Raw genomic sequence first — 12,500 nt, 5'->3', positions numbered from 1 at the left:
TTATAAAGGCAAAAAGTCCTGCGTCCTTTAGAGTCAGGGGCTGCTGTCCAATCAAAACCAGACTGTCCAATCAAAACCAGACTGTCCAATCAAAATCTGGACAAATGGGCCACCCTAATAAGAATAATTATTGCTATTATTTTTATTATAGTATGTGTTAAGCGCTTACCATGTGCCAGGCACTGTACTAAGCGATGCGGTGGATACAAGCAAATTGGATTGGGCATCGTCCCTGTCCCATGTGGGGCTCACAATCTCAATCCTCATTTTGCAGATGAGGTAACTGAGGCACAGAAAAGTGAAGTGACTTGCCCAAGGTCACACAGAAGAAAAGTAGTAGAGCCAGTATTAGAACCCATGACCTTCTGAGTCTCAGGCCTGTGTTCTAGCCACTATGCCATGCTGCTTCTATATTAGAAGAGATTAACCAGAGAATGGGAAAACTACAGAGCGTTGCTCCTCATCATTGCCATTATCAAAGTCAACAGCAATGCCTAGTCTGTGCAAAGCACTGTACTAAATGTTGAGTGAAAGTAAAAGAATAGTAAGATATGTTCCCTCGAACAAGGGAGTCGGCCCAAACCACAAACATGTTCATGGCCATGAATTCAGTTTCAAATTTTCCTGAGCACGTTGATGCTAATTGTACATGGTAGGTGATGGAGAAATATCCCAGTCTGACAGTTTTCTACTTCAAGACCAGATTTAGATTTCAACCCGAGGTCCCTAAAGCAACCCATATGTGGGACTTCGAAAGTGGATAAAAGCTATTTTGTATTAGCATTTTGATTTATGTCCTTCCAGTGTTGCAATCCGGTTTCTAAGAAGTTATTCAGGATTTTAATGAGAATTTTTTCCATTCTGGTTAGTTTGAAGTGCACAAATTATTTTATTTTTCTGTTTAATTTTATTCCCATTATTGGTTCCTAACATCAAAATCAGAGAAGGAGACACTCCCTAGACCTTCTAAATGATTTTTATAACTGTTTTATTATGGCTTTTGTGGAATACTGGAAAGTTTGAACAATTCAAAAAATATTTTGAGCTCATATTCAGGCTCTCAGAAGCATGTAGAGAGAGATTCTTTGAAAACATGTAGAATGTTTAATCTTGCTGATAGTTTTTGATAATAGCATAGGTGAAAATGAGGTAAGTTTACCTAGTTTTTGCTGCTCTGGAAACTTGTAAGTATGTGGTGGTTTCTGGTCAGAAGTGTTATTCTTTTGAGTATCAGTTTGGTTTAGATATTTTTTCCCTTTCTGGTAACATGTTTGCCATCATTTCTAAGTGACTGAGAAATGGAGTGAATGCTGTACAATATTTTAGACTAGATGCTGCGTTTTGTGGGTTTCGCATCTTAATAATGTTTACATTGTTTCTGAGTTCTTTCTCTTCCAGTTTACATCGCTATGAAGTCAGATCAGTTTTTTTCCACTTGTTAGGGAGATGTGGTCAATGGAGTGGTGCCGTCAGTACTGGCTCACAGTTTAGATTTTGTTTAAGAAAGAAATAAAAACAGGTTTTGGAACATCTTATATTAATAGAGTCATTTTCATGATTTGTTAAACAGCAAATAGAGTTTCTCACTGCAGATTCACAATTATTCCTGGGCCGAATTCATAGCTCAAACGGTGCAGCTGGTGGGTAGGAATGAGAGGGAAACTGCAGTCTTTGTATTCCATGCTCATGTAAGAGCAAATAGTAAATTAGCTGCATAAAGAGTGAGAATTAAATTAAAATTTTCTCTTTTTTGGAACATTTGTCTATGCAGGCAGGGGGTGCTAGCTGTTTGGCTTCTTTTACAAGATGTATTAATCTCAGTCACAATTTTCCACAAAGATTTTGCAACATTTGGACACCAGAGAAAGTGGGAAAACCGCTCACATCCTGCTCATCAATCAACAGTATTTACTGAGCGTGTCCTTTGTGTAGATCACTGTACTAAGTGGAAGAACTCGATAGAGTTCATAGGCATGATCCCTGCCCTCAAGTAGCAGAATTTCTCATCTTCCCATCTAAGTCCTGTCCTCCTCGAGAGTTTCCCATGATTGTAGGCCACACCACCATTATCTCTGCTTCACACTGACATTATCCTCAACTCTTCTCTCTCATTCAAACCACATATTCAGTCTGTCACCGGTCAGGTCTACCTTCATGACATCTCTACAGTCTGCCCTTTCCTCTCCATTCAATCTGCTTCCATACCGATCTGAGTACTTATCATATTCCCCCCTTGACTGCTGCATCATTCTTCTCACTAACCTCCCTTCTTCCTGTGCTCCCCTCTCCAGTCTATAATTCACTCTAATTGCTAGATCATTTTTCTTAAGAACCATTCAGTCCACACATCCCCACTGTTCAACAACCTCCAGTGTTTAGACAGTCATCAAAAACTCCTTACACCATTTCCTTTAAGGTACTCAATCAGCCAGTCCCCTTCTATCTTACCTCACTGGTTCGTACTATAACCCAGCCTGCATACTTCACTCCTCTAGGCCCAAACTACTTCCTCATCATAGAGCATAGGCTTGGGAGTTCAAAGGGATCTGGGTTCTAATCCTGGCTCTTCCAATTGCTTGCTATGTGACCTTGGGCAAGGCACTTAACTTCTCTGTGCCTCCGTTTCCTCAGCTGTAAAATGGGGATGTCTGTCCACCCTCCTACTTAGACTCCAAGCCCCATGTGGGACAGATGCCTGTGTCTGAACTAATTAACTTGTACCTATCCCAACGCTTAGAACAGTATTTGACACATAGTGAGTAAAAAAAAAAATTTAAAAAAAGAATAGGGCTATATTCTATACCTTTAAAGTACTTAATTATAATAATAATAATAATAATGGTATTTGTTAAGCACCTACTATGTGCAAAACACTGTTCTAAGCAATGGGGAGGTTACAAGGTGATCAGGTTGTCCCACGGGGGGCTCACAGTTTTAATCCCCTATTTACAGTTGGAATAACTGAGGCACAGAGAAGTTAACTGACTTTTCCAAAGTCACACAGCTGACAGTTGGAGCTGGGATTTGAACCCGTGACCTCTGACTCCAAAGCCTGGGCTCTTTCCACTGAGCCAGGCTGCTTCGCTGTCTGTATGGAGCAGACCCAGCTGCCATCTTCGTAAGGGACAATTCTGTTGCTTCTCTTGTTTACCACCTGAAGCTAGCTTTTAATTTTTTAAATAGTATTTGTTAATCACTCAACTATGTTCCAGACACCAGTAAGAGCTGGGGTAAGTACAATCTAATCAGGTTGGACACAATCTATGCCCCACGTGAGGCTCTTAGTATTAATCCCCATTTTATAGATGCACAGAGAAGTTAAGTGACTTGTCCAAGGTCACACAGCAGGCAAGTGGCAGAGCTGGGATTAGAACCAAGGTCCTCTGCCTTTCTTCACCAAAAGTAGTGAAAAAACAATTGAAGATGAGATCGAGAACAGCCTTAATGGCTAATTCTTCTAGGCCAAATTGCAGGCATCATTTTCATTTTGACTTTTCCGCTTCTGTTTTCAAGTGCACGTACTTTTAAATGGAAAAAAATAAATCACAAAAATACACTGGCCCAATTTTGTATCCTTTGCCCAGAGAAAGTTCCCTTTGGAAAATTTTCCTTTAATCATTCCTTTACACTATTAAAATTAAATCCTTTCATTACTGGCCAAAGAAAGAGTTTCTGCAGGAGACTCCCTCGATGTCAAAAAACAAAAGCCATGAATAGGATAAGGGCGTTGACACTTGTTCTGTTCACACTGGCTCAGTCTTTGAAGGGAGACAGACCTCGGGTTCAGACAAACTATGACATTCTTTGGCTTTGGCATATGAAAATTGCCTGGAGAATGAATTCCTTTCTCTTGAGGTTCTTGCTGATGAGGAGAAACAATCTGTCCTTGCTGTATGCCTTAGGAAGAGGACATTAGGACATTGTAGAGTATCTTTTCAAGTTACCAAATGGTGCAGTGAGCAAGTAGGAATAATAGCAGGGTCACTGTGGAAGATCAATCGGTTAATCAGTCATTCGTATTTATTGAGTTCCTAGGATTTGCAGGACACTGAACTAATGACTTAGAAAGGTACAACAGAATTTCATGAAATGATCCCTACCCCATGGAGTTTACAGTGTTCTTATGAGGGCACTTGGATTCTTCCTCTTTGAACAGTGGGACTTCAAGGCAGTTATATAAGTACTCCAATTGTTAAGCTATCTGTCAATCAATGGTATTTTGATAATAATAATAATGGCATTTATTAAGTGCTTGCTATGTGCAAAGCACTGTTCTAAATGTTGAGGAGGTTACAAGGTGATTGGGTTGTCTCTCGGCGGGCTCACAGTCTTAATCCCCATTTTACAGATGAGGTAACTGAGGCCCAGAGAAGTTAAGTGACTTGCCCAAAGTCACCCAGCTGACAATTGGCAGAGCCGGGATTTGAGCCCATGAACTCTGACTCCAAAGCCCGGGCTCTTTCTACAGAGCCACGCTGCTTCTCCAGCATTCTTTACTTAGCTCTATCTGGTGTGGTTCAGTGCATCTGAAATCTGATGAGAGTGGAACTTGAAATATTTACTCCAGGAATTTTGCCTGGAATCTTATTTGCATTCCAGTAAAACCAGGCAGCGCAGACTCACATTCCAATAATGTCTTCTAGGCTCTTCATTTTTTCCCATATATACCACCAGACTCAGTAACAGAACTTTCAAAGTAAACACCAACGTGATGATGATGATAGGTGTGACCATTTATTTCTCACCTGTCCTGCTGTCGACCTCTGGCCCATGTCCAACCTCTGGCCTGGAGTGCCCTCCCTCCTCAAATCCGCCAAGCTAGCTCACTTCCCCTCTTCAAAGCCCTACTGAGAGCTCACCTCCTCCAGGAGGCCTTCCCACACTGAGTCTCCTCTTGTCCTCTCCTCCTCCTCCCCATCGCCCCACTCCTTCCCTCTGCTCTACCCTCTTCCCACCCCACAGCACTTGTGTATATTTGTACATATTTATTATTCCATTAATTTTATTAATGATGCGTAAAAGTCTATAATTCTGTTTATTTGGATTCATTCATTCATTCAGTTGTATTTATTGAGCACTTACTGTGTGCAGAGCACTGTACTATGTGCTTGGGAAGTACAAGTCGGCAACATATAGAGACGGTCCCTACCCAACAACGGGCTCACAGCCTAGAAGGGGGAGACAGACAACAAAAAACAACAACATGTAGACAGATGTCTAAATAGTCAGAACAAATAAAATTATAGCTCTATGCACATCATTAACAAAATAAATAGAATGGTAAATATGTACAAGTAAAATAAATAGGGGAATAAATCTGTACAAATATATACAAGTGCTGTGGGGAGGGAAAGGAGGTGGGGCAGTGGGGGGGATGGGGAGGAGAGGAAAAAGGGCTTAGTGTGGGAAGGCCTCCTGAAGGAGGTGAGCTCTCAATTGGGCTTTGAAGGGAGGAAGAGAGCTAGCTTGGCAGATGTGTGGAGGGAGGGCATTCCAGGCCAGGGGAAGGATGTGGGCCGGGGGTCGATGGCGGGACAGGCGAGAACGAGGCCCAGTGAGGAGGTTAGCAGCAGAGGAGTGGAGGGTGCAGGCTGGGCTGGAGGAGAGAAGGGAGGTGAGGGAGGAGGGGGCAAGGGGATGGACAGCCTTGAAGCCGAGAGTGACGAGTTTTTGCTTGATTCTTAGGTTGACAGGCAGCCACTGGTGATTTTTGAGGAGGGGAGTAACATGCCCAGAGCATTTCTGTACAGAGATAATCCGGGCAGCAGATTGAAGTATAGACTGAAACAGGGAGAGACAGGAGGATGGGAGATCAGAGAGGAGGCTGATGCAGTAATCCAGTCAGGATAGGATGAGAGATTGAACCAGCAAGGTAGCGGTTTGGATGGAGAGGAAAGGGCGGATCTTGATGATGTGGTGGAGGTGAGACCAGCAGATTTTGGTGACGGATTTTGGTGACTATTGGATGTGTGGGGTGAATGAGAGAGCGGAGTCGACGATGACACTAAGGTTGCGGGCTTGTGAGACGGGAAGGACGGTAGTGCTGTCTACAGTGATGGGAAAGTCAGGGAGAGGCAGGGTGCTATTTTGATGCTATTGATGTCTGTCTACTTGTTTTGTTTTGTTGTCTGTCTCCCCATTCTAGACTGTGAGCCCGTTGTTGGGTAGGGATTGTCTCTGTCTGTTGCCAAATTGTACTTTCCAAGCTCTTACTGTGTACATGCTCTGCACACAGTAAGTGCTAAATAAATACGATTGAACAAATGAATATTGGAGTAGATTGAAAGCTCCTTGTGGACAGTGAATGAGTCTTGGTCTTCTGTACTTTCCAAGTGCTTAGAGCAGTGTATTGCATTCAGTACTTTGGCTGAAGCAGGATCTGTGTCCTAGCCAATTATTTTGTGTCTATCTACCTCATCACTTAGCAGAATATTTAATAAATTACCATCATTATCGGTAGGCAGTCAACCAATGCCACTACTATTATAAGAATAAAGTTTCCTATTGGATAAAGACTGTCACTTTTACGTGGGTCTGACATGACATAGTGGATAGAGCACAGGCTTGGGAGTCAGAAGGTCGTGAGTTCTAATTCCGGCTCTGCCACTTGTCAGCTCTGTGGCTTTGGGCAAATCACTTCACTTCTCTGTGCCTCAGTTAACTCATCTGTAAAATGGGGATTGAGACCGTGAGTCCCACATGGGACAACCTGATTACCTTGTATTTACCCCAGAGCTTAGAATAGTGCTTGCCACATAGTAAGTGCTTAACAAATGCCATTATTATTCTTATTGACAAATGCCATTATTATTATTAATGACAAATACCATTATTATTATTAGTAGTAATATTACCTGTAAAATGGAGATTGAGACTGTGAGCCCCAGGTGGGACAGGGGCTGTGTCCAACCCCATTTGTTTGTACTCACTCAGCGCTTAGTACAGTGCCTGGCACAATGTAAACGCTCAAGAAGTACCACAGTGATTACAGCAGGCAACCCCTGCCAAAAGCCAGTAATGCTGTCATCCTGAATGAAACCAACGCCTAGGAAAACTGGTCCGCAAGGGCTCATTTTATGAAGAGGATTATATTTTTTGACTCATTTACAATATTCTTAATGAAATTCCCTCTCTCCCCAGTCTGTGCTCCACAATTAATAACCACCTTCCCCCCGGGTATTCCAGCTTCTGGGAGGAACGCAAGAGATGCAGGATTTGAGCAACACAGAAATCACTCAATCAACCTTATTTATTGAGCACTTACTATGTGCAGAGCACCGTACTAAGTGCTTAGGGGAGTGCAGTGTAACAGAGCTGATAGGCACATCCCCTGCCCACAACGAACTCAGTCTAGAATTTTTATACGACGTGGCCTTGGGTATTGCATCGCCAGAATGGAAACACCTCTTATGGAGTAGGTCAGTTGTCATTATCCAGGGCTATTGGCTTCGGGCCTGTTTCCCATTTGCTGCTGGGCGCTACATTGGCTCAGACATCCCAGAGATCCCCTACCAGGGAACCCCCAGCTAAAACAGCCATAAGACTGGCAAGTCTCTTTGGGTGGTTTGATTGTGAATTTAAGCCCGGCTAAATCATCTTCATTCTCTATTTGCTTCCCTTTCTAGGGTCAGCTGCAGGAGACAGTGAAACGAGGGGCCGCCATCATTGCTGGATTAATACAGGACCGAAATTCCCGGCTGATCGGACAGCTGTTAGTAGCATGATTCCTGCAAGAGAATTAAAGGATGTGGATGTGGGAGGGTGTCTGCTTTTGAGCTAAGCTTGTACTGATTTTTTTTGTTGGTTTGTTTCTTCCTGAATAGCCTGCACAGCTAAAAATCTTTCCTTGAGCTTCTTTTTACTCTATGGGTTCAGGGTTCGTAGACTGCAGAGGCTAATCCCTGCTCATTTCCATAAATTTCCATAAAGATGGGAATCATTTAAATAAAAAAAAATGGACCTACACTACTACTGATCAATAGTGTGCGTATATGGGGGACTTTGACACCCCAAAGGCACAAAAAATATCTGTTCACTCAAATAAATCAAAAGATACCAAGCCCCACAGATAGCTTCTTTGTTTACAAGCTTCTGCTGTCCATTCTCTAATCGGTCAGAGAAGCTTAATCACATTGGGGAATTGGTATAAAGTTCAAAGTTGGACTTTTTCACTTCAGTTCAGGTTCTTGTAATTAGCAAATTGGATTTGTGCCTTTTTCTTCCCCAAAATGAAGTAATGCTTTGCACTGAGGGGTTTTTTTTTTTGTGCCTTAAAGGAAGGATGAGAGAGAAAAGGAAATGACACTTTTTAAATTTGAACTTCTATAGCATTGCAGGGAGTAAATATGGTGTGAGGTGTCTTTTGCCCCCCGAAGGGTGATGTAGCCCATTTTTATATTCTTCTGTTGCTGGTTTCTTTTCAAATTTTCAGCTTTTTCTCCAGATTTGAAAGGTCACATTATCTTCTGAAATTATTAATGTTTCTCTGGGGTTTACTGAATTCCCTTAATAGGAGGAAGCTTTACCTTGACATTGTTTTTCCAAAAGCATTCATAAAAGCAAGGTTTACATTAAAAATCTCAAAACCCAAACACAGTTTTACTGTTTTTCAGATTACTCTCAGCCAGCTCATTTCCTCTTCATACACGTTATGTATCGCCCGATCTCTCCCTTAACAATTCTGTATTTCTCCATGCCCATTAAACATTCATGCCAATTGCAGTTCATGATTCTTGGTTTTAAAAGTATCATATTGTCCTTCTTTAAATATTTACAACCTCATTTTATTATGTTCACCCAGTACATTAATGATTATTGTACTTATGAAATGCTTATTAGGTTCCAAGCACTGTGCTAAATTCTGGGGTCAAAACGAGATAATCTGATAAAACCTAGTCTCTGTTGTACATAGGGCCCACAAGCTGAAGTGGAGAGGAAGCAGTGCTTTCCCACAGGAGCTTACAGTCCCATTCATTCAATTCATTCAATCGTATTTATTGAGCGCTTACTGTGTGCAGAGCACTGTGCTAAGCGCTTGGGAAGTACAAGTTGGCAACATATAGAGACGGTCCCTACCCAACAGTGGGCTCACAGTCTAGTGCATTGGGTGCAATGCACTGTACTAAGCACTTAGGAAATAATAAACAAGCAAGAAACACATTCCCTTCCCTCAAGGATCTCACCTGCCGATGGGAGTGACAGGCATAAAAGTATTTTATGTCAGAGTAACCAGATGTAATCCAGCTATAACACATCATATATTTCCTGCCCATATTCAATTTATTTTAGTTTAAATTTTGGTTGGTTTCCTCTACCAAAAATCCTTTTCATTCCATCTAACGTCAATTTTCCTTTTAAGATTTCCTCTGGCCTTTTACTTTTAGCTCCAGATCAGTCTTCGGCATTCATTTTGCATTATTCAGTGGGTCTCGTCAATTTCAAAGGCTTTTCTACAAGCATCTCCTGGACTATCCGCTCCCGGGGTTTATGATGCTCCCTGGGATTAAGGAAATTGGTATGCTGCATTCTTGGCTATGAATATGCCTCTGTAACCTGAAAGGGTGATTTCGACTATGGGAGAAAACATCTGCAGTATGTCTGTTTAGGACAACTGAGAAGCACTGTGGCCTAGTGGATACAGCACAGGCCTGGGAATCATGAGACCTGGGTTCTAATTTCGGCTCTGCCAATTGCTTGCTCTGTGTCCTTGGGCAAGTTAATTAACTTCTCTGTGCCTCAGTTCTCCTGCTTTTCATCCTGCTTAGACTGTGAGCTCCATGCAGGACAGGAACTGTGCCCAACCTAATTATTTTGTATATACCCCAGCAATTAGAACACGTAGTAAGAGTTTAACGAATACCATTAAAAGTACAAATGGTGTTTTGCGCAGAGTAAGTGCTTAATAAATACTACTTCATCATCATCATGATCAATCGTATTTATTGAGCGCTTACTATGTGCAGAGCACTGTACTAAGCGCTTGGGAAGTACAAATTGGCAACATATAGAGACAGTCCCTACCCAACAGTGGGCTCACAGTCTACTTCTTTAGACTAGGAGAACTCACTAGATTAGAAAATCCAATAATTTATGAATCTTAATTTATCATGGCCATAGGAAGCAGCGTGGCTTTGTGGATAGAGCACAGGCCTAGTCGGAAGGACCGGGCTTCTAATCCCAGCTCCACCACTTGCCTGCTGTGTGACCTTGGGCAAGTCACTTAACTTCTCTGTGTCTCAGTTCCCTCATCTGTAAAATGAGGATGAAGCCTGTGAGCCCCACGTGGGACAACCTGATTACCCTGTATCTCCCCCAGTGCTTAGAACAGTGCTTGGCACATAGTAAGCGCTTAACAAAATACCAACATTATTAGGACTACTTTTTAAGACTAGGAGAACTCACCAGATTAGAAAATCCAATAGTTTACAAATCTTAATTTATCATGGCCATGGGAAGCAGCATGGACTTGTGGATAGAACACAAGCCTGGGAGTTGGAAGGACCGGGCTTCTAATCCCACTTCCACCACTCGTCTGCTGTGTGACCTTGGGCAAGTCCCTTAACTTCTCTGTGCCTCAGTTCCCTCATCTGCAAAATGGGGATTAAGACTGTGAGCCCCATGTGAGACATGGACTGTGTCCAACTTGAGTTGTTTGTATCTACCCCAAAACGTAGTGCAGTGCCTGGCACATAGTAAGTGCTAAACACATGCCATAAAAACCTTTTAGTTAGCTTCAGTGTTATTGATCAAGAAGTTAAGTAAAGAAACAAGTGTCACCTAGTGAAAAGAACATGCACTGGGGAGTCAGAGAACCTGGTTTTCTTCCAGCTCTGTCACTTGCCTGCTCTGTGACCTAGAGCAAATCAGTTAACTTCTCTGGGCCTCAGTTTATTCATCTGTAAAATGGAAATTCAAAGCCTATTCTTCCTCCACACTTAGACTGTGAACCTGATGTGGGACAGGGACTGTGGTTAACTTGTATCTACCCCAGCACTTGGAACAGTGTTTGGCACAGAGAAAGTGCTTAAATACAATGAGGAAGAAGAAGGAGGAGGAGGAGGAGAAGAAGGAGAAATGATGATCTTCTGGTCAGAAATCGAAACCAGCATGGACCCCTGTTTGCCTTCTCTTTACTATAAATCATGTCAATGCTTGGGGTGGAAATTAGAGCATATATTACAAAGTTGGTCAGAAAAATAGATGACAAAATGGATGCATTTATTGCAGCTGTACTGTTATAGCATCTTCAATAATTATACCATCTCTATTGCATTTGACTTGAATTAGAGCCCAAAAATGGGTTTTCCCTGGAAATGTTGTATTTTCTTATTCAATTCCCCTTTTGAATTTTCTATTCATTTGACTCCTTTCCCGTAACATTAGCGATGGAGGTGAAACAGATCAAAAGCTAAAATGAATTTGACATAACCATATATTGAATTATCTAGGAAATGGTTAAGATCATTTTCCCCTAAAAATGGAAATAGGAATTTACGATGTTTAAAGTAGCAACTTTGGAAAAGTGAAGGTGGGTCTGCAAATATTTAGATTATTTCACTAAGGTCTTCCTCACCCGTGATTTGTTTTAACCTGAATGAAAAGAGAAATATTCTACTATAGGTATTTTATATCCTAGGTTTATAACTGATGCATCTCTGAAACCTTTCAATTTCAGAACCCATTAAAATGGATTTGGCTTCTATAAATCAGAGGTGACAGTGAACCAAAACTCATTTCCGTGTGATCTGTGTATCAACTACCCTAAGGAAAACATCCAATTCATATCTGAATGATTATCGTTCTCCTATTTAAACTGAATTTTCAAGAATTCCAGCATCTAATTCTACAAAGGCTGAAAATAAATATTTATGACAAGATAGTTGCATGGCTCCTGAAAATGTTATACCTTATGGTAAGCCTACCACCTAAATTCAGATGTCTCAGTTGTCTGGGTGGCCCTACAGTCTACTAACTGATTGCTAAATTAATTGGTAGAAGAACTACTTCCCCTTCTATTTTCTTTCTGATTTTTAGAGAAGCAGCATGGCCTAGTGGATAGAGCACGGCTCTTGGAGTCAGAGGGACCTGAGTTCTAATCCTGGCTCTGCCACTTGTCTGCTGTTTAACCTTGGGCAAGTAACTTACCTTCTCTGTGCCTCTGTTACCTCATCTGTAAAATGGGGATTAAGACTGTGAGGCCCATGTGAGACACTGACTGTGTCCAACCTGAGTTGCTTGTATCTACCCCAGTGCTTAGATCGCTGCTTGACACATAGTAAGCGCTCAACAAATACCATTATTATTAATATTACATCTGTATTGGCTAGTCCAGAAGTATGTGTTCCAATCTGGTCATCCTTATAAATGATGGGTCTTGGATGGAAACTGAACTTTATTGAGATGGGAGATGTCTTTTCATCAAATTTCTACTTCAGGCTGCAGACTTATGGGGGTAAGGTTAGACAAGATATTTTTTATCTCCTACCTATGCTCATCTATCA

General features: G+C 41.7%; 1 protein-coding gene across 1 annotated transcript in view; it reads left to right on the top strand.

Moving 5' to 3' along the window:
* The window catches only part of CRPPA (CDP-L-ribitol pyrophosphorylase A), a gene marked incomplete at its 5' end in the record, with an annotated part of 338,976 nt that extends 330,385 nt beyond the window's left edge, over nucleotides 1-8,591 (top strand). Inside the window, one exon of the mRNA XM_038761326.1 lies at nucleotides 7,626-8,591. Coding sequence (XP_038617254.1) covers nucleotides 7,626-7,724 — 99 coding nt within the window. The remainder of the gene's footprint in view (nucleotides 1-7,625) is intronic.
* Between the last annotated feature and the right edge of the window lie 3,909 nt (nucleotides 8,592-12,500).

Source organism: Tachyglossus aculeatus, chromosome 2 (assembly GCF_015852505.1).
Source record: "Tachyglossus aculeatus isolate mTacAcu1 chromosome 2, mTacAcu1.pri, whole genome shotgun sequence".
NCBI lineage: Eukaryota > Metazoa > Chordata > Mammalia > Monotremata > Tachyglossidae > Tachyglossus > Tachyglossus aculeatus.
Note: the sequence above shows the minus strand (reverse complement) of the source record. Positions and strands in the feature narration are given on the sequence as shown.